This window comes from Melanerpes formicivorus, unplaced genomic scaffold, assembly GCF_026170545.1.
Source record: "Melanerpes formicivorus ecotype bairdi unplaced genomic scaffold, bMelFor1.0.p_v2 SCAF_29, whole genome shotgun sequence".
Taxonomy (NCBI): Eukaryota; Metazoa; Chordata; class Aves; order Piciformes; family Picidae; genus Melanerpes; species Melanerpes formicivorus.
In genome coordinates, this window is record NW_027142381.1 from 7,359,249 (window position 1) to 7,381,083 (window position 21,835).

The 21,835-nt window shown below is 51.9% G+C and overlaps 1 protein-coding gene across 9 annotated transcripts in view; it reads right to left on the minus strand.

Annotated features, from left to right (window-relative positions):
* TBX4 (T-box transcription factor 4) overlaps window positions 1–20,693 on the minus strand; it is a 58,517-nt gene extending 37,824 nt beyond the window's left edge. The window contains exons 1-6 of one of the 9 annotated variants that reach the window (XM_068154835.1): window positions 20,315–20,327; window positions 18,139–18,253; window positions 13,850–14,063; window positions 9,324–9,422; window positions 6,770–7,429; window positions 3,033–3,124 (exon numbers count right to left, since the gene is read on the minus strand). In XM_068154835.1, coding sequence (XP_068010936.1) covers window positions 3,033–3,044 — 12 coding nt within the window. In that variant the 5' untranslated portion in view covers window positions 3,045–3,124; window positions 6,770–7,429; window positions 9,324–9,422; ... (1 more) ...; window positions 18,139–18,253; window positions 20,315–20,327. Of the gene's footprint in view, window positions 1–2,495; window positions 2,603–2,817; window positions 2,954–3,032; window positions 3,671–6,769; window positions 7,430–9,323; window positions 9,423–13,849; window positions 14,064–18,138; window positions 18,254–20,314 lie in introns of those variants that run through there. The other 8 variants (XM_068154833.1, XM_068154836.1, XM_068154834.1 and 5 more) reach the window with 8 other exon arrangements.
* Between the last annotated feature and the right edge of the window lie 1,142 nt (window positions 20,694–21,835).

Genomic DNA, 21,835 nt, shown 5'->3' on the forward strand with positions numbered 1-21,835 from the left:
CTAGCAGGGAGCTTGGCTCGCGGGACCGGGCGGTGCTGCGGGGCGCTGGGCCCACACCGCAGAAACCGGGGCCATCGGGAGAGGGGGTCACGGGAGATGGGCAAGGGCCGGGCCCGAGCTGGGCTCATGCTTCGAGAGGGGCCAGCAGCCTCGGGCTGCTTCCCCGGCCCTGCTGTACCGGCAGCCCGTGTCCCGCCGGCCTGGAGCCGGTCTCCGGGTGCAGAGCTCCCCGAGAGCCCGGGAAGGGTGGACACTGGTCCCCGTTCTCCCCCAGTCGTGACAGACAGACCCTAGCCTTGCTGCAGTGCGGGCAGGATCTGGATGACCGCCAACACAGCGGCAGCGAGGCCGGGCTGCCGGGGTCAGCCCGAGCCGGGGCCGCTGCTGAGGTGAGCACGGCGCAGGAAGAGGAGCTCCTGGCTTCGCACACCCGCGGACAGGAGCCTCCGCACCCTCCGGCCGCCAGCATTCCCTCCCTGTGGCTCCCACCGGCGAGCCGAACTCCTAGATGAGGGGGAGAGCCCACTCGGAGAGTTCTGAGTGCTGTCGCTACCGGCCGGTTCGCTTCAGCTCTGCTGTGGTGATTACCAAGACACGCACACGACCACCATCCCCCACAGCTCTGCGGCCCCTCGCATCCCCTCGCCGCCGAAACTCGTCCGAGCTGTCGCGCTACCCGCTGTAGCTATGCCTATCGCGACAGACCCGCTGCTGCACACCGCCCTATATGGATCTGCTCTGTATCGCGCTCCTCGCACCCCTTCGCACCCTCTCCTCCGGCCAGCTCCCCGTTCCGCGCCCTCGGGGAGGGCGGCGGGAGGGAAGGCCCTTACCCGAGCCGAGCGGTCCCGGGCGGGCACCGAGGTGCCGCTCGCCTCCCGCAGCCCCGGGCTTACAGGGACACTGCCATCAGCCGGCGGGGGCTCACGGGATAGGTTTTTTATCGGGGTTTATCTTGAAAGTGAATTTAAACCCAAACTCACTCCCACCGTCACGTGGTGCCGAAATTGGGAACAGGAGCAGAATAAAAAGTAAACTGGGGTCAACCTCTTAATGAACCTTTTCCCCACTCCTACCAAAAGGAAAAAAAAAAAAAAGGAGGAAAAGAAAAACCAACCCCAAAAAACAACAAATAACGGCCCGGGCGGGTCGAGCGGGATGCCAGCGAGGGAGCAGGGAGCAATTCCCGTAGGAACCGGCGGCCAGCGCTGGGGCAGGTGAGACCGGTCTGGCGCCCGGCCCGACGTACTGCTGCGGGTCCGGCGCGGGGGCAAAACGGAGCCCATCCTGCTCCCGTCCAGATGGAACCGGGGCTGAGGAGGGCCTGGGGGTTAGGAGCCATCCCGGTGGGGCCGCGGCGGGAGCAGGCGGGTCCAGCTCAGCCGGGAATTACCGGAGCGCCGGTTCCCGCCACTGACCTGCTGCGCTCAGCGCCGTGCACTGCCACGGTGGTTTCCGCGGATTGTAGCTACCTTGACCCACGGGCCAGACCCGTTCCCCAGCCCCACTGCCACGGGAGGGGAGAGCCGGGCGCCGCAGCTCGGACCACTGGGTTCCACCGCCAGTTCCCACCTGCGGGGCAGGCTTTCGCCGCCAGCTGCAGGGCCGCCTGTGGCGGCTGTTGAAGGCCAAACTCTACGGCAAGGTGAATTTTCGGTATTTACCCTGCAGCCGATGCCAGTCGCTAGCTTTGTTTGGCTGAGTTTCCCTCCAGCCCTACCTGCAGCCGCGGACACCGGGATGAGCCAGTGATTCCCTGCCTCAAACGCCTTTTTTTTTTTTCCCCTATTTTTTTTTTTCTCACCTTGATCAACAACAACAACAACAAAGTGTGAAGGGTCGATGCTCCGGTGAGAAGGATTTCATTAATTTAATTAAAGCCGAAGTCTCCCTCTTCTCTCGCTAGCCCCCAGCCTTCCCTTTCCGTGCGGACCAAGGATGCTGGAGCAGCGAGTTCGGGCCCTTTCCGTAGGGCCCCTACTCCAGGTTCTCCGCACTCGGTTCTGCCGTGCCCTAAACTAGGGCATCACCTGCCCGTAGCGAGTTTCGGCCCACGGGGCCCTCCAGGATTCCGAGACGGCAGGGTCAACGCCGGTAGGGCTCGTCCGGGGGCTGCGAGTGAAGCATCCCCAGCGGACGCGGTCCCCCGGTTGCGACAACACCGTGCACTTCTCGGAGGCTCCTGCAATTCACGGCGAGGCTCGAAACCAACACGACTGTCATCACCCGGCAGATAAACGGCCGGATCCCCGGCGGCAGGGTGGCTCCTATTCACGGCTCATCATCTCCGAGTCAAAGGAGCAGGCGGGGGGGGGGGGGGGGAGATGAGACCCGCTTTCAAGGCCTCGCAGCTCCAAACCACTCATCACTGTCACCGAGCTCACTCATGCCTTGGCCCTAAACACCGGCGATTAATAAAAGTTTACTGTCGCTTTTCTCCAAGAATTACATTCAAATTTGCGGGCCGGGAAAACATCGAGCAGGCTCGGATTTACCTGCGGGGATGCTCCGCCGCTTTTCCAGGCGCGGCGGGAGCACCGCTTCCTTTGCCCGCTCTTCTTCCACCCCCAAGAAAAGCTACTTCTCTTCTCTCAAAGAAAACCTGCCAACCACCAAGAAAAACGGGATAAGCGAGCCCCGAGCTCGTACCTGACGGTATCGGTCGGTCTCGAGGGCGGCCGCAGCTCGGTGCCGCCGGTGCGAGGCGGAGGGCGGCAAGGGGAACCCCACGGGGTCCGGCCCCGGCTCCCATGAAGTCAGGACCGAGCCTGGGCCGCGTGGGTTGGCACAGATTTATTGGCTTGAGAGGAAACTCACCGGTTTACACCGCCGAGGAGGGGTTGAATGGATGAGGACTGAGAAAAAGTTGCCGAATTTGGCCAGTAAGGAGACTGGAGGAGCGGGAACAGTGAATGATGCGTGTGCTCGGGAGGAATTACACAGCATCGGAGTCGGGCTTCTAAACAGGGACAGTGCCAAATCTCTAATAACTGTGTAATATGCTTATTTATACCATACAAGGACTTACAAACCTCATTGTGCATAGCAGCTGGGTCATATTTCTTTTACCCTTCCATTCCTCAGGCTCTTTTGCCAAGAGACTGGTACCAAACACTTCTCTAGGCTGAAAGGAAAACACAAAAATTGAATTGCAAAGAAACGGTGACAGGAAGCGTGGGTAAGATACGGCTTGACGGGCGGCCCTTTCATCTTAAGCATCTGCCTAAAATAGATGCACTAAGGGGGTACCGAAAAATCTCTTAGGTTTTAAATACAAGTGATTTTTCTGCTTCGAAATTCGGCCGAATTATCCTCTTGGATTTTGCCTGACCTGGGCGCCTTTGGAAGGCTCTAAGAGTTTTGGGTTAGACCATAAAGTAAATATTTTAACGAATGTTCTAAAACGTTGTAAACGAATGTGGTGCTCAGGCTTCCAGCGAGCTCTACTAGAGGTGGGTATAGCAAACGACCAACCATATTCACTCTGGGTTTAAGTATTTGGGGGGGGGGGATAATTTTTGTCTTATCGTATCAAGCGTACTTACCCCTTGTCATTTCAAGCTAAGAGATGCAGGCAACATTCACTTTGTCACCAGGGATAATGAAGCCGTGAACGAATATTGCCGTTTCTAGACCATTTTTCGAAGCTTAAATATTTTACAAATAAAACCAAACGATTGTGGAATTGTTTGAACCAGTAAAATTAAATCGATTTTTTTTTGGTCTGCACACACTGGATTTTTATTTATTTTTTTTTTAAATATGCTGCCTTAATATTGTTTAAAACAGCATATTTTAAAAAACTAATAGTATTTCAAGTCCGTTGCACGTTTTGTACAGAAGAGACTTTCCCGTGAGCTCAGCAACACTCTGAGTAAGAACAAATACTCCGGAGCTCACTGCCCTGCTGAACGTCAGGCTGAGCTCGTCCCCAGTGATTTTTCCTAGCCAAAAATCTGATTTAATTTCAACATATACCTCCCGAAATTGCTTCATCTGCTTTGCAATTATATTTTCGTTTGGTTGTTAATGACAAGAACCCCGAAGCTGCAACGTGCTGGAGCACAGGAGCAGGCAAATGAGGACAGGTCAAAGTGGGAATTATGACTTTAAAAAAATAAATAATAAAAGCAGAACAATACCCAGTACTCAGCATGTGGTGATTTTTGGTCTGCAAGCTCCACGGCAGCCACAGCTCTGCTTCCTGCACCAAATCAAAATGGTGCTGCAGGACGGGGCTGAGCATGCCCTGCCACCACCCATCCACATCCAGCAGCCATTGCCTTTCACAGAAGGGCAGTGGTGGCAGAAGCCCCTGGGGTTAGGTATGTCTTGGTCACTAGCACAGCTGGGTAACCATAGCTGAGGTCTGGGTATAGCCTGGGAGAGAAAGGATTCAGGCAGCAGCATGAGTCAGGGTATGGATGGAGAGGGGAGATCAGCTCCTGGGAAGCTCAGCATTCTGCAGGGTCCGGGAGAAAGACACCTGGAACCTCCTGGGTAAGCTGCTGTGGAGCACGTAGGCTATGAGCAAACAATGAGACATAAATCCACCAAGTGACAACACTGCAAGTTACTTCTCAGCAGGCGGGTAGAGAAGAGGAGAGGTTGGTCTCAGAAGTTTTCTATCAGAGCAAAAAACTGCCTTAAGGAACTGCAAAATCAGCCCAGTGCACTCTCAGAGCAATGCATTGTGGCTCTTGTGGCTTTTCTCGGCATCACCCACCCATTGGTATGCTAGGGGTGAAGGGCTCAGGGGGAGCTTTGCTCAAAGCAATTATTTAATTTGTGCCAGGGATGAGGGGGTTATTGATAGGGGTAATCACTGTTCTTCAGGGTGAAGAGGAAAGTGATGTTCTGGATGAGGAATTCTGAACAGGAGGGATGAAGGCTGCCAGCTCCAGTGCAGCTCTGCTGCTCTAGAGCTGGGTGCAGACCCTGTCTGAGCCCCTGACTTGACAGAATGCTGCTCTGCTGTGAAAACATGGGCTGGTCAGCTCAAACAGCCATGGTTAAAAACAATACTGCAACGTGGGCCTTCACCTCTGGGACAGACCCCACTGACCAACAGCCCAAGCAAGCAGCAGTGTCAGTAGTGCCTGGTGAGCACTGCAGTGCTTTGGGACACAGCTTGCAGCCCACACTCCTGCTGTTTACCTTAGTGTCCCAGTTGCTATTTAGGCAAAAGCATCATCTCAGCCATCAGTAAAGCCACCACCCAGGCCTGTGCACGCAGCCCTCGTTCCCTGCCAGAGCCCATAGCTCTTCTTGGCTAGTCCTTTTCCATCATGGTGCTTCCCAGAGGGAAACATTCACCTTCTTCCTGGGCTGGGGTCAGAACTTGCAGCACGGCAGCAGGGTCAAAGTGGGGCTCAGCACTGCAGCCACAGGAGGGGGAATATTCAGCCCTTTCAGACTCATGGGAAACACTAAACCAGGAGCAAATGGGGACCTTGGGGGTTTAAACACTTGCCAGATGCCCGAGATAGCTGTGTGTCATGCTCCTGGAGGTCAGTTCTGTCCCAGGTTCTTGCTAAATCACCCAGGGCAGATTTAAGGGGCATAAGACTTTTGAGGCATGGGAAGGCAGTCGTGATTTAAAAGGGTGGAGAGGAGCAGCCAGCAGCACAAGCGGCCAAACCTCTCAACATAAGAGCTCAAGGGCCAGAGAGGAGAGGCAAAAACATGCATCTGGATGTGGAGCTGCTGGTGAGGAGGCAGCCAGGCGGGATGGAGGAAGAAGAGGTGAGAGGCAGATGGGAGTTGGGAGGAAGGGAGCTACTTGGGGGTCTGCTGAGCAGGAGGCTGTGGCAGGAAGGAGCTGCCTTAGGCAGAGGTTTTGCTTCACAGGGGAGGGTGTTAACCTCAGGTTTCTGCCCTGCAGATGAGTGGCAAGCACCTAAAAGGCCAGTCCCAGCCCTGGGAGTCTGTAAGGCTGTTGAGAAGCTGGGAGAGAGGAAAGGGGTAGAAAAGGTCCTTCATACAAAGCAGATCAACAAAGCCCATGAAAATTCACTGCCACACCCCTCTGGCCAGGACATGCTGGGATGGGATTTCTCCTCAAGCATCTCCCATAAAGAGGCAAACCCCTGGGCTGAGGATCATCCTGTTCACCAAGAAGCCACCTTGTACCTCCAGCCAGCCTCCAGGATGTGGTAGCTCAGTCACATCCCTCTCATGCCTCTGTCCCACTCCTGGGACACTGAGATGAAAGACATTCCTTGGGCTGCAGCATGACAGGGCCGGGCCTGGCACAAACACTGTTCTCCATTTGGGGCATTTTCCTCCTCACCCTGTGAGCAAATTTGCTCTGAAAGCAGAGCTCAGCCTTTGGGGTGGCTTTGAATCCTTAGTAAGTGAAGAAGGGCTGCAAAAAAAAAGGCACCACCCTTCTGTTCCTGGTTCTCAACAGGAGCAAACGGGAAAGGAAATGAAGATGTTCCCAGAAGCTGGGAATGTCCTCCTTGTCATGAGTGACTTGCTGTGGGACCCCAAATTTGCCACATGTAGAAGGAGGAAGACTGCAGATGGGAGAGATGAAGTGCTGGAGTGTGCTCCCTCTCCTGCATCTGCTCCTGGCTCCAGCAAGGAGAGAAAGGATGGCTGAGATTCATTAAATAGAGACAGGAAAACCTTGCTTAAGGAGCTGTCTGGGAAAGGGGCCATTCCAGGCCTGCTCTATGCAAGTGCCAGGGATTTGGGGCCAGGATAGACAATTGCTAAATATTCCTCTGTGCTCTGCTGCTCAGGGAGCTGCTCTCAAGCATACCAGTTACAGAAGGTTGTGGGGAGCTTAATGCTGGTTTTATGCCTGGGGTGGGAGACCATCTCCATCAGGAGTACAGAGAGAAGAAAATCCCTCAGATCAGTAGCTCGTCTTCTCACCCAGAAGCTCAGGGCATTGAGCTGGTGACACAGTGAGGCTGGGGTGGCTCCAGCTGGATGGAGGGCATTGTGTGTCCACAGCCATGTGGAATTGTGTGGGCAGTGAGAACAGTGAGAGGGATGGAAAACAGGCTCTTGGTCCTCTTGGTCACTCTGCACCTGCCATAAACCAACTGCATGAAATTTAGGGAGAAGTAGGAGCAGTGGAGACAGCAGGAGATACTCTTCTTGTCCATGCAGCCCTGTTGCTCAGGGCAGTGGGATAGAGAAGGTTTGTACCACAGAGCTTCAGCACAGCTGCTGCTGGAGAGGAAGACCAGGAACTTCTATCCCTGATGTTCCCTGCACTTAGCTGGGAGGTAGCTTTGGGAAGGGGTGAAGGATGCTCTACCCTAGACCCCAAACACCACTCCACCACCACGAGCATACACCCAGACTGGTGGCAGAGACCCCTCTCTGATGCAGAGAAATCAGGAGCTGTGGGTCTCATCTCTCTTCTCTTCTGTCTTGCCCCATTCCTCACCACTCCAGATTGAACTTTGTCCTAGAAAATGTAAGAAACATGGATAAGAAATGTTAGCCAGTGTCCTTCCCTGTGCACCACCTCCAGCAAAGGAAGACACTGTGGTTGTGCCTCTGTGCTGGTGCTACAAACACAGCAGAGAAAAGCCCTGGAGCTCAAGATAAATGCCCTGCAGCAGATGAACTCAACTGGGAGCACCTGATACTCATTCCCACAAGGTTATGGTAAAGGTTGGGAAACGAAGGAAGTGGCTTGCTGGCATGCTGGCAGCAAATCAAAGCAAATGACATTAATTAAAGCATATGTTAGGAATAGGAAATTAAGCTAAAGCAACATTTCATCTAGAGAGTCCTCTCTGGGCACTTTAGAAAGGGTGTAAGTTTACTGTAGGGAAAGAGAAATGAGGAGGCTGCTGCAGAAGAGAGATGTGAGGGAAGTTAAAAGAATTAGAGGAGTTTTAAAAGCTTCATACTGTACATTCAAGGTCATGTTCAGCCCTTGTATTTATTTTGAATTGTGAGTGAACCAGAGGACTGAGAGCTCTAGTTGGCACTGTGAGAAGCCTTGGCCTAGCACAGACACCAGTGTCCTTACCAAGGAGGCTCAGCCCAAAATCATGACCCTCCATGTTGCTCCCTGAGTGGTTATGCCAGGAGCAAATCGACCTTGGCACCTGTTTGCCCTATGTTGCAAAAATACTCATTCTGCCCCAGTTTGGCTTCTCTCCAGCTTGCTCAGCCCCCAGAGCTTACCAAAGCTCAGCCCATCACCCTGGGCACCTGGGGACAGGGGCACTGCTCTTCCCTGCACAGAGGGGAAACTGAGGCAGTGTGTGACTAACAGTGTGGGGCTGGGGGCACCGGCCAGGACTGCACCCCAGCCCTGCAGGGAAGCACAAGCAGCCCTCCAGGCCTTCCCACACCAGGTCTATCTCAGCCAGAGGCCTTTCTTCCTACTCCTGCCCTTAGGGCTGGCAGTGATGCTGCAGGCAATACTGGGTGCATTTCTGAGGCTGTACTGGGTCACCAGCCACCTGTGTCATCCCAGGTCACCCACATTTTTTTTTAGTCAGCCTCTTGGGGCCAACCCATGGCCATCTCACTGCTCCATGTGGCCTCCTAGCCAGCTCACCACACACAGCAGTGTGTGTAGGCACCCTAATGACATCATGCACCCAGATGTACCTGTGGCAGGGGGGTGACATCCCCATTGCCCAGGCTGTGCTGGGATCTGGAGGTGCAGCAGGACAGGATCATGGCAGGGTGCCCTGTGCCAAGGTGTGCTCCTCACCCTTCCTGATGCAGCCGAGGTGGCTGTGGCGTGCACAGGGATGCGAGGGGCAGAGTCAACGCTTGAAAAACGAGCTCTGAATGAGCGAAACCGGGCAGCAGCCTGACTCCAGGCGTGCTCCTCCTGCACGCTCCTCTGCTCCCAGCCCGGCTGCTATTTTTCCCCCGGAGCCATAAATTGCACGCCGGGGCCGGCGGCCCTCCTGCAGCTGCCCGCTGCCTCCCCACCGCTCGTGTCCTTGGGATGAGTTACGAGGAGCGAGCACCGCAGCCAGGGCTTTGCTCCAGAGCCCCAACACGAGCGAGGAGCACGGCTCCCTCCCATGCATTCACCAGAGCCCTTTTCCTTCCCTTCCCACTCGGGACCGTGCTGCTGCCCCGGCAGGGTTCACCCCATTGGACCCCTCTGCTTCCCGGCCTTCCAAAGAGGGCTGGCTGCAGCCCGGTGTTTACCCAGGGCGAGCGGGCAGATGGCTTGCTGACAGCTTCAGGAACACCTTGTAGCAGTTGTGGCGATTCCCAAGATCCATTGCTTCCCATTTCAATTCACACATCATGATTTCTAAACCTCAGCTTGTACCTTCCCAGCAGAGCTCCCCACCTCCGCCTCGGCTGCACACACTCACCACCGGCTTGGGAGTGATGGAGAAGAGGTAACCACAGCAGCAGCAGCCATCCCATCTCTGACACTGCCTCCTTCAATGGCCCAGGGTGAGTCCCTTAACCTGCCAAAAAAGAAGCACAAGCAGTACAGGAGCAGCACAGGGGCTGGAAAACACTTTGAGCACATATGAGGCTGCCAACTGCTTCTTAAGGATGAAGAATTCTCTTCCAATCACCTTCTCCAGCTGAATAATATTTGCAGCTGCATGGACTGGGAAAAGGAGGGGAATGGTGTCTGAGGCTGGCATGTGTCTCTCTCCTGCTCTTGATGCAGAGTATCTCCACTTGGGATGAGCCTCTGCCATCAGCTGCTGGGGACCAGCACTGAGTCATCCCCACCAGGCTATGGGAGCCTTGTCAGCCCCTGATGACGATGCACTCTCAGAGGGAAAAATGGAGGCAAAACCATTTAGCCATGGAGGCTCTTAAACCCTGCACAGGTTTGATCAGGGGTGGCTTACAACCAGCCTCCCCACCTGGGGTGGCTGCTGTAGCCCCTCCATTCCTCAGGGAGTCGCTCACAGAGTCTGCCAGGACTGCAGAGCCAGCTGTGGTTGTGAGGACCTCTGTGATCCCACCAAATCCCTCGGGCAGGCATGAAGCAGAGCATCTCATGCTTGTACACATTCCCCTGCCCTCCCTGTGCTGCTGTGGTAGAGTCCTGGCCTCAGGGTGATAAAGGGAGTGTGTTTTTCCAATTAAAAGAGCCAAATGTGTTTTCCTGCCAGTATCAAGCTCAGCCTAACATGCGATGTCTACATTTTAACCTCGAAGAAGCCTCTGGAGACACTGCAAAATAAATCAATATTGGTCCACGTGCTGGAAAACAGAACCAATAAATAACTTCAGAATGGCTTTTCTGTTTACTGTATGAAGTCCCCATTCTTGGCCATGCTTTTCAAAACATCATCTCAAAATAAAATAGGAAAGAGAACCACCCCTTGAACCTTTAATTAGTGGCGCAGCATGAGGCTGGCCAGCCAGGCAAGGCTGGTTTCAGGTTGCAGGTGCAGGGCCAATTCTCCCCTGACCTCTGGGCTGGGATTTGGGATTGAGATTGTCTGTGCAATGGTTTAAAAACATTACATTAAAAATAACCCCAGTCCTTCATGGTTCCTTATGGCATGGAAGGTGCTAGAGCAAAACCAGTACCTGGGTGCTTAGATGTGTGTCCTCACGCTGGCCCTCAACCCCTGATCCACAGCTGCACCCAGGGCCCCTCAGATCCTTGAGCCCCTCCCAGAGCTGAGGGTGATCAGCCCCATGATTTCACCTGCTGTCCCCAAATGTGCCAAATGACAAGGGATAATCATGGCCCTCAACCTGCCACCTCTGCTCTTCCCAAGTCACTCGGTTTGGGGCCAGCTGGGGACTCAGCAGTTCTTCCTCCTTTATGACAATAATAAATGTGTCTTTAGCTTCAGCATAAAACAAGATTTACAGGAGCTATTAAAAGGAAACTTTAAGGCCTTTTTTTTTTCTTCCCCCTGCATCCTGTTGCAGAGAAGTCTCATGTGGGAGGCAGGTGAGCCTACAGGACCCTGGCAGGGAGCTGCTGCCCTGGATCAGGCTTGCATGTGCAGGACCATGCAGGGATGCCTGGGCAGCAGTGGGGACCCACCTGTGCTTGCAGAGCTTTGCAAACCCCTCTTCACACATGCTCAGGGATAAACCACTGACAGCCAGCACTGCCATCCACAGCCCATGCTGGTGACTCCAGAGCTGAGGTGAACATGTGGTAGGGTTGGGATGCACAAGGGCATCACCCCCAGGGATGAGCCCACAGCATCCCCTGCACAGAAGCAGATGACAGCACAAAGTATCACTGTACTGCATCCAAAAGCTTGGGAGGGACAGGGGGACACACACCACAGGAAAGGTGGCAGAAGGCAACTCTTCATCTCTCCAGCCTCCTGCTCCAGCACGGCAGGGATATGACACCTCCAGGGAAAACCCATCTACTGTTCAGGGGATGAATTGAAGCCATTTTCTTCACATCCCTCTATTCCTACTCGCCTCCCTTGAGGCTCCTTGTCAGCATGCATTATGCAGCCAGGACAGCTCTATTAGTCATAGGCTTAATGACTGGAAAAACACACGCAGCCCTTATTAGCAGGGCTGAGCCGCACAGGCAGGGGCTGCTCCAAGAGGACAGATTGGATGTTAGGAAAAGTTTCTGTACTGCAAGAGTGGTCAGGCATTGGAACAGGCTGCCCAGGGAGGCAGTAGAGTCACCATCCCTGGAGCTGTTCAAGAAACATGTGGGCATGGCGCTTTGGGGCACTGTTTAATGGCCACAATGGTATTAGGTAAAAGATTAGACTTGATGATCTTTAGAGGTCTCTTCCAACCAAAATGATTCTATGACAAACCCGCTTAGAACAGGGTAGCCTGCTGGAAAAGCATCCACAGGAAGCAGTACCCCCCATGGATTCCCCTAGGAACCAATCCCAGAAGAAAGCAGGAAGGGTTTTTTTACCCATGGAGATTCAAGAGCAAAATCTCTGCTGTTCATCCCTGCTCAGAGCTTCTCCTCCAGGAGCAGGATACATTTTTCCTCAGGGGAAGAAGTGGCTGACATTGCTCTGGGCTGGGCTCTGTTTCTAAAGCACTGACCACATCCCCATAACTCTAGATCTCCTTCCCTGAGGACTCACAGCAGGGAGGAGCTGGAGCAGGAGTTAATCATGTCTGAAAAATCAGTGCAACCAGCACAGAGTCACAGTTCAGAGTGGTTTGGCATCCACCCCCATGTGGCCTGTGTTTCAGAGCAGCTCAGTTTTCACCAAGGCATTGAAAGTCATTGAGCTCTTGGAAAGCAGCAATTGCGACACCAAGCATTTTCACAACTATCCTCACAAAGCCACCCAGGAGAAGGTGCTGAGCACCTAAAATCCCCGTCCTACACCCACATGCACAGCTTTTATCCCCAAGCCAAGATCAACAGGATACCAAATGCCTCCAGCCACAGCCCTATGGCTCCCTGTGCCTGGAGAAGCACAGTTCACAATGGGATGTGGCCATCACAGGTGTGAAGATCTAGTGACTTCAGGCACTCACTGCTGGCAGGGTGTATGTCATAGGATCACAGGATGTTATGGGTTGGAAGGGACCTCCAGAGATCATCAAATCCAACTTCCCTGCCAGAGCAGGGCCACAGAATCTAGCACAGGTCGCACAGGAACAGATCCAGATGGATCTTGAAAATCTCCAGAGGAGACTTCACAACCTCTCTGGGGAAACTGTTCCAGTGCTCCGTGACCCTCACAGTGAAGAAGTTCCTCCTACAGGTGACCATGGCATGTAGAGAACGTGTGAGCCCCACATGCAGCTGTGGCTCTGAAGAAGGAGGTCTCTAAACCTTTCAGCAGGTCTGTGGCCAGTGGGAAATGGGATGATGGCAATGTCAGCTCTTCTTTAGCTGGTCACCAGAAGAGAATCACAGGGGAAAAGGATGCACAAACCTGCAGCTCATATGTAATTCACCCTGAACACATCCTGAGCTGCACTACCCAGCTCACACATGCACATCCCTGTCCTGCTTCAGGGCCACTGGTGCAGCCCGAGGTGACATCACTGCCACCAACCCTACTCCTGCCCCAGAGAGTGAATGAACAACCTCAGAGTGCCTCTAGCCCAGCCCCAGGCACGGAGCATGTCACACTCATCACACACCTGTGAAAGCACACCATGGATCTAAACCGGACAGCTTTAACAGCTCTGACACCTTCTGTTCTTCCTTACATCTCTGGAGCATTTCCCCACCCCTTAAATGCTTTACATTATTTATTACATTTCATTTAACCCCAGCCACGTCCTCCAAATAAAATTTATTTTGCAGCTGTCATTCAGGTTTACTCCAGCCTTAACCTTGTAATCCTATTGATTCCCTCATTATTCTCGCAGTGCAGGATTGATTTCATGCCTTCTGTGTTATGGAGAAGCCTTTGCTCATTAATCTCACACATTTACAAACAGTTGATCCTCATCATTCATTATTTTCTCAGACTCGGGTGTTCTCAGTTTGTCTGCTTTGCCTCCTTGTTTTGGGGCATGGATGGAGACAGTGCATGATCCTTCTCTAAAAGGGCATCCGTCCTTCACCCTTGCAGGCTGCAGGTCCATGCCCCAAGGAAGGGTGATGGGCTCACACACAGAGGCAGGGCACCAGAAAAGCCCCCAGGCTCACAGAACTTGAGGCTGGAAGAGACCAACTCTCCAACTGCTCACCTAGAGCTCACAATCCCACCACTACTGTAAAGCCACCACTGCCACTAAACCACATCCCTGAGCACCACATCCAGGCATCTTTTAAACACCTCCAGGGATGGTAACCTCACCACCTCCCTGGGCAACCTGTGCCAGTGCCTGAGAACCCTTTCTGTGAAGAAATTTTTCCTGATATCCATCATGAACCTCCCCTGGCACAATTGTGGCTATTTTCTCTTGTCCTGTTGTTTGTTGCATGTGAGAAGAGGCCAACTCCCACCTTGCTCTGGCCTCCTTTGAGTAGCTGCAGAGGGCAATGAGGTCTCCTCTCAGTCTCCTCTTCTGAAGAATAAACAACCTCAGTTTCCTCATCTGCTTCTCGGTGCTCAAGACCCTTCACCAGCTTAGTTGCTCTTCTTTGGACACACTCCAGCACCTTTAGGAGATGCCCCAGGACTTCATCCCACTTTGAAAGGTCACTGCAACCAGCTGGGCTGGGTGAAAACAGAAAACCAGGCAAAAAATTGGGTTGGGAAGAGCCTTGGGAGGGTCTCCAGACCAATCCTCTACACACACCAAGAAGCACTCGAGGGTCAGGATCCTGTAACTGCCTCGTGCACGGAGCAGCAATACCTGTTGCTGGAGATGCTGCTGTGGCTGCGCAGCACAGAGGTACTGCTGATGGACACAGCCGTGCATGACTGACGGACACACGCCGCCAGACAACTGCAGTGTGTTATTTATCCGCTGTGATTCATCATCCTGAGCATTTCATATAGCCCCATCGGAGTGCAGAGCGCTGTGCAGTGTATGGAGGAAGACATGACCCCTGTCAGAGAGGCTTAGAATAAAAAATAGGCAGACACTATAGTTCAGACACGTAATAAATCCCACTGAAGGGCCAATCTCAAATATTTCAGCTGTTTCCCCCCCCTCCCCTCACAATATATAATTGTCTTTGTTGGATCAATACAGAGGGGCTTTGTGGAAGGAACATGTTTTAGGGGAAGATTAATGTAGCAAATTCTATATGCAGCTAGGAAGAATTCTAATATTTAACTTCCAGAAGGAGAAGGAAGGTTTGTGTGATCAAACCCTCCTTCCAGGATGGGAACACAGTACCCAGTAGTGTGGGCTGGCAGGAGAGGTGCAAGCACCCCTCACTCACAGGGATATGTTCCAGGATGGTGGCAAGAGCCTTCCTGAAAGGATGGATGGCTCTGGCCAGGATGGGTGGATTCAATCTGATGGAGCTGAAAGCAGCCCAGGCCACGCTGGGGCAGGGCTGGACAGCATGGAAAGGGCAGCAGCATCAGCTGAATGTTGGCACAGCACAAACCAGCACGTCTATGCCACATCCTTCAGCCCCACCTGGGGTTTTCAGCCAGTTTTGTCCCATCACACCTACCCATGAATTCATTGTAGAATGATGACCTAACACCACCATGGCCACTAAACTGTGCTCCAAAGTGCCATGTCTATGGGTTTTTTGAACACCCCTGAGGATAGTGACTCTGCCACCTTCCTGGGCAGGCTGTTCCAATGCCCAGTAAAGAATATTTCCTAGCATCCAACCTAAAGCTCCCCTGGCACAACCTGAGGGCATTTCCTCTCAGTCTATCCCTTGTTACTAGGGAGAAGAGACCAGGCAGTGCTGGCATGTGCTGGACAGCTGTTTGGCACGAGCTTGGCACGCTGTAGAGCAGCAGCACATCTCATCCTCTAAGTGCAGCCAGAAAACAAGGCAGTGCAGCAGGAGCTGGGATTATATTGGTTACTAACTATATATTATTCAGCCACAGTAAAGCCCCTGTGATCATTTCTTTCTCTGGGTACATACAGCCCCACCTCATCCATTGCATACACCAATTAATAGCCCTAATCTCATTAATTTGTAATGAGAGAGGGGACTGAGCCTTCCCTCTCTGGTGAGCAACGTGGAGCTCACCAAGGTGCGCCAGCAACCTCGGCTAGGTGTGCATCACGCGCAACTGTCATATGGAAGGAATTTAAGCAACTCGAGTTTTGATTAAATGCAATAAATATGATTGATTTGGTTACACAGCCTCCCCATGACAGTCTGTTTAATTTATTTTTTCATTCTGAGAAGGGATGTTGCATTGATCCCAAACATTAGCTTTGACTACTGCCGTAAATTCCCATTGTAGGGCGACCCACGGCAGCCTTATTAATATTTTGACACTTTCCCAGCGGTTGCTGGGGTTAACCCTTCAACAACGTGCCCAAATTGTGCTGTGCCATGGGGGCAGGAGGGATGACCTGGCCCAGCACTGGGGGAAAAGTCACATATTTTAATACCACCACTGGAAAGCCACCAGAACCTCCAGCAGCTCCTAAACCTTCTCCCATCAGCATCTAAACCTTCTCTCCCAAGCACCTCTTAAACCTTCTCCCAGGACTCAGTCTGCAGAAGAGAAGGCTCCGAGGTGACCTAATTGTGGCCTTCCAGTATCTGAAAGGGGCCTACAGGAAGGCTGGGGAAGGACTTCTCAGGAAGTGATAGGACTAGGGGGAATGGAATGAAGCTGGAGGTGGGGAGATTCAGGCTAGATGTGAGGAGGAGGTTCTTCACCATGAGAGTGGTGAAGCCCTGGAATGGGTTGTCCAGGGAGGTGGTCGAGGCCCCATCCCTGGGGGTGTTTAAGACCAGGTTGGATGAGGCTCTGTCCAGCCTGATCTAGTGTGGGGTGTCCCTGCCCATGGCAGGGGGGTTGGAACTAGATGATCCTTGTGGTCCCTTCCAACCCTGAATGAAACTATGAAAACTATGAAACTATGACTCTCTTAGGGGCAGTGGGAGTGGTGTTAATGCTGAGTCAGCTTCTGGTCCAGGCTGGGCTCCTTCCAAGAGCCCTTTGGCAGATGGGAACATGCCTCAGGCACTGCCTTAGCGTGTCCAGAGCAGGCTGTTTGCCATCTGAAAGCCCTCAAACCCCAGCACACCGCTCGCCCTCCGCACCGTGCCGGCGTTTGGGCCGGCACTACTGCAGATTTCCCTACGACAGCAGCTTCTAGAGCTTTCTTTTTAACAAGGAGAAAAGAAATGCCCAAATAGTTTTTATATTACTAATAAATTGAAGGAAAATAGAAAGAAGAGCTTTATATGTTTTTAATATATTTTCAATTTACTGCCCATGGTCACTGTCTTGATTGCTGGGGATATTTTATAAGCAGCCTCAATGATAACCAGATTGAGCTGTTGGTTTCTCCATAAATGCTACGTTATCCACCAAAAGGGATCTCTGGTAACACAGTGTCAGGAAAACAAAATACTGCTGAAAAGCATCCCAGGAAACACCAAAAAGCAAACCAAAACAAAACAAGGTATAAATCACTTCCCAGCACATCTTGGAGACCCTGGCATTTCTGAGGGTTTGTTTGGAAGATAAGCTGATTTTCAACACAGAGTGTAGACAGATCCCAGTATCCACAAAACCCTGAAGAAGCACAAGTTCACTGCAGGCTCTCCCTGCCCATAGGAGAGTGGTTTTCTATCCACTTGCGCTGAAGACAGTGAGAAAATTCCCTCTGAGCCTACCCAAGTCCCAGCACTGGCTGGGGCTGTGGGGTCCTACCCCATTCCCAGCAGAGAGAGATTTGCTCAGCTTGTCAGTCCTGCAGCCAGGACCTGCTTTATATCATTCCCATCTCCTGTGTCATTTTCTGTCAATTTTTTTTCCCCCTCCTGCAAGCAGAGTATTGCTTTGCCACTGATACTCTAAAGCAGCACCAGTCTCACTGTTTCAGGTCATTTGTTACCTCCCAGAGCAGACTATGAGAAAGCACTTAAAGAGCCTCCCCAGAAAAAAGATATTTTGGGGAACTTTTCCTGTCAGGTGATAGAAAACACTGCAGAGCCAAGGCCATCCCAGCTGAGGAGGTCACTGGCTCTTTGATACCAGGGCAGAGGGGCTGGTTTTGGGTGCTCCCCTGATGCCATCAGGTCCCTGCAGAAGTACTGTGACTGACTGCTCTGCAACCAGCCCCATGGTGCAGCTCACTGGATTAACACACTGGCAACCCTAAGAGGACCAAATTTAGTCTGTATATTACTGAATAATTTAACTCAGGATGAAACCCCTGGCTTAGCAGGCTCCAGATAAGCATCTAAATAGCTGAGCAGGACATGAGCAGTGAAAGTGTCTCTAAATGCTGAATTATTCATCAGAAATATTCCTGCTGTCCCCCCTCTAATCCAATTAATCTAAATGTTTAATTGCATGGCACATTTTATCACAAAACAGTGGGACCTGGGACTGGGTTTGATGATGTCTTAGGGAGAACTCAGCTGCAGCAAGGACTTTGCTTAAGAGTTTTCCTACAAGACCAAGAAGGAGTTGAGGCAATGGAGTGACCTGCCCTCAAGGAGCAAAGCTAGAAAAGGAGATGTTTTGTCCAGGCTGGGACTTCCTTCAGGAACAGATCCAACCCACTCAACCCTTCCTTCCTTCTGGAGGCAAAAAGCACAAGCTGACCTAAACCCACTCATACCTACATGTCCCTTACCAGGCACATTTTAGTCTTGTTGCAAGCAGATCTTTTACTTACCACAATCTTTTATGAGCAGGACAGTTTGTCCTCACTGAAGTCAGGTCCATCTTTTCCAGTGGTGCTCTGCAGTCAAGGTGATCAAGGGAAAGCATCCAAATCTCTCAGTAACAGCCTAAAATATCTCAAATCACAAACAGTTCTCAGCAAGCTCAAACAACTGCCTGGAGCAGGGCTGATCTGCAGCCACTTAGTTAATTAATGCTCTACCATTAATCCATTAGTTCTGAGAGTCTTGGGCTTCCCAGGACCCCACAAACATGACACAGGAAGAGACAGCCCCATCCACCACCAACCTTCAGCTACACAGGAGTGAGCATGGAGGGGTGCCAGCACCCAACACCATGCACCCAACAAGTTCCATCAGGCCTCTTAGAATAGAATAAACCAGGTTGGAAAAGACCTTTGAGATCATTGAGTCCAACCTATCATCCAACACCATCTAATCAACTAAACCATGGCACCAAGTGCCCCATTAAGTCTCTTCCTAAACACCTCCACCCATGGTAACTCCACCACCTCCCTGGGCAGCACATTCCAATGGTCAATCACTCTTTCTATTAAGAGCTTCTTCCTAGCATTCAGCCTAAACCTCCCCTGGCACAGTTGAGACTGTGTCCTCTTGCTTTGCTTGCCTGAGAAAAGAGACCAACCCTCACCTGGCTACAGCCAGCACCCGTGGGTGATATTGGAGGAGTCATCAATCATTGCCCTAACAACCGGGGGGCCACCAGGCCCCCCAGCCTTTGTTGTCACCACCACCATCACCCAGTGCGCACCATGAGGACTCACCAGTGATGAGAGGAGGATCCCTCAGCCCAGAAGGGCCCAGCTTAGGGCTGCTGCCTTTCCTGGAAGGAATTAAATAGGGGAGTGGGTGGGGAGGGCCAATTGGCCACACCTGGGGTGGGAGGAGACTCCAATGGAGCCCAGGTGGCATTTGAGGGTAAAAAGGGGCAGGTGAGGGACTTGGAGGTGTCAGATAATGATAAGCTAGGGGGAATGGGGGGGGAAGTAGAAATGGGCAGATTCAGATTAGATGTTAGGAAGAAATTCTTCACCATGAGAGTGGTGAAGCCCTGGAATGGGTTGTCCAAGGGGGTGGTTGAGGCCCCATCCCTGGAGGTGTTTAAGACCAGGCTGGATGAACCTCTGGCCAGCCTGATCTAGTGTGAGGTGTCCCTGCCCATGGCAGGGGGGGTGGAACTGGATGATCCTTGTGGTCCCCTCCAACCACAACAATTCTATGATTCTAAAACAATTTTTCAATATAGGCTGGATGTCAGGAAGAAATTCTTCACAGAAAGAGTGATTGGCCATTGGAATGGGCTGGCCAGGGAGGTGGTGGAGTCACTGTCCCTGGAAGTGTTTAAAAAGAGACTGGTGGAGGCACTTAGTGCCATGGTTTAGTTGATTAGATGGTGTTGGTGATAGGCTCCACTTGATGATCTTGAAGGTCTTTTCCAACTTGGTTAATTCTTCAGGTAGTTGTAGACATCAATAAGGTTTCCTCTGAGCCTCCTCTTCTCCAGGCTAAGCAACCCCAGCTCCTTCAGCCTCTCCTCACAGGGCTGTGCTCCAGACCCCTCCCCAGCTTCATTGCCCTTCTCTGGACACCTTCCAGCAACTCAACATCTTTCCTAAACTGTGGGGCCCAGAACTGGACACAGGACTCAAGGTGTGGCCTAACCAGTGCTGAGTACAAGGCAGAATGACTTCCCTGCTCCTGCTGGCCACACTCTTCCTGATGCAGGCCAGGATGCCATTGGCCTTCTTGGCCACCTTGCAGCCCTGGATATAAAAACCCAACACGAAGCCATGGCAGCACCAGGGGCTTGCCTCCCTTCACCCTTAGCAGGAGCCAGGGCAGTTTCAGCTCAAAATCAGCGAAGTATTTTCCCATGACATGCTGATATTCTTGTTTTAAGAAAAAGGGAAAAAAATTATCATTTAAAGCTTCCATAGCTCCTTTTCATCTAATATTTAATGTGCAAGAGTTTCTGCATGCCCAGGTTAGGTAAACATTAGAGCAGATTGTTTATAGGAATTATATACAGAGCAGTGATGGTTTAATTTATCAAAAAAGGTCTTGTTGAAATGAATTCATTTTACAGTGAAACCCACTTAAACCTGTTGAAGGGGTGACCCTTTTTAAATGAACCTGTTTGTGCTTCACCTCACAGGACAGCTCCAGCAGCACCACGATACCATCTCCCAGTGTAAATATTCCTCTGCTCTGCTGGAGTGCTGGAGGGACCTTGTTGGCGAAAGCTCTGCCAGCAGAGGGGTGCCTGGGTCCGTGGTCCAAAAGGGGATGGGCAGGATGCAGCTGTGGGAAGGTTGAGCCACTGGTGTGATGGTTTGATGCCATGTCTGCCCCAGTCACCCACCGAGAGAGGTGAGAAGTGGGTGGTGGCAGCAGGGGTTCAGGGGGTGGGATGACCTGGGGCACGCAGCAGCCCAGATTTGGGGGATAAGAGCTGGGGAAAAGGCTTCATCCAGCACTGCTGGTATGCTGTTGCTGGTGACACCACTGATAACTGCTGCACCAAATCACTCTGATTTTGGGAAATAATAAGAAAAAGGCAGTAGCCTGGTTTGTTTTTTAATCTCCTTTCCCCTGAAACTTGCTGCAAAGTGGGAAAAAGCAGAATCTCTGCTCTCGCCTCCCCTCTGCTGGCTCCGACCAGCTGCAGCACCTGGCTCGAGTCCACAGCTCTTCCTCCTCTGCATTGGAAGTTCAGCACAGCGAGGCCAAAGTGGGACTATGCAGAAAACAAACCCAAACACATCATCATGTCACAGGTCAGATTAACAGGAGGTAATTAAACCCAGCACGTTGAAAGGAGATGAATTGCTTTATGAATGAGCAGATGAGAGCATTTGAAGCACGTGGCTGTAAGAGTTAATCTTAGCATGGAGTGATACCAGGAAGCACATCCATGCATCCACCCAGGAGGCATCAACCAGGTACAGGGCTTTGTGCACTTCCCAGTGTCTGGGCTAAAGATATTTATAGCCTAGACCTGGAGGAAAGAGAAAAACCCAACAGAAAAAAGAAGGGGGGGAAGGAAAGAAAAAAGAAAGGATGGGGAAAGGGAAACTGCACTTTGGAAGTGATCTATGCAAAATCCACCAAGGGATAATTAATATTGTCTCATTAAGAGTGGGAGAGATTTGAAATTATATGGGAAAGGTGGATAAAACCTGGAAAGCATAAGAGCCAGCTCTGATTTCAAAGTCCATGGGAGCATTCCAAGGCAGAGCTTTAAAATTAGAACCAGCATGCAGAGTTCCTTTTCCACTGACATGTCATGTTTTCCTTGAGAAGAGCTTTTTCCATCTCAAGAAGGTATTTTGTCACCGAGCGGTAAGTGCACTTCTCCCGACAGATTTGCTGAGGAAAAAGCTCTTGGCAAACCCAGGGAATCGCAGCCAGGCACTCAGCTAACTAATAAAGGCCAAGAAGAGAAGAGTCTGGGCAGCACTTTTCCATCTTGGGGAGGTTTGCTGGGCATCCTCTAAGCGCTGAGAGAAGAAAAAGCCATTGGGCATCCATCTGCAGGCAGCCCAGGTTTCCAACAGGGCTCCTCTGCTTCCCTGGGCTGCTGCTTTTGAAGGTGTCCCAGAAAGGTGTTTGGGAGCTGATTCCCAAGAAAGCAGCCACTGCTTGTACCAGTGTGGTGCATACCTGGTA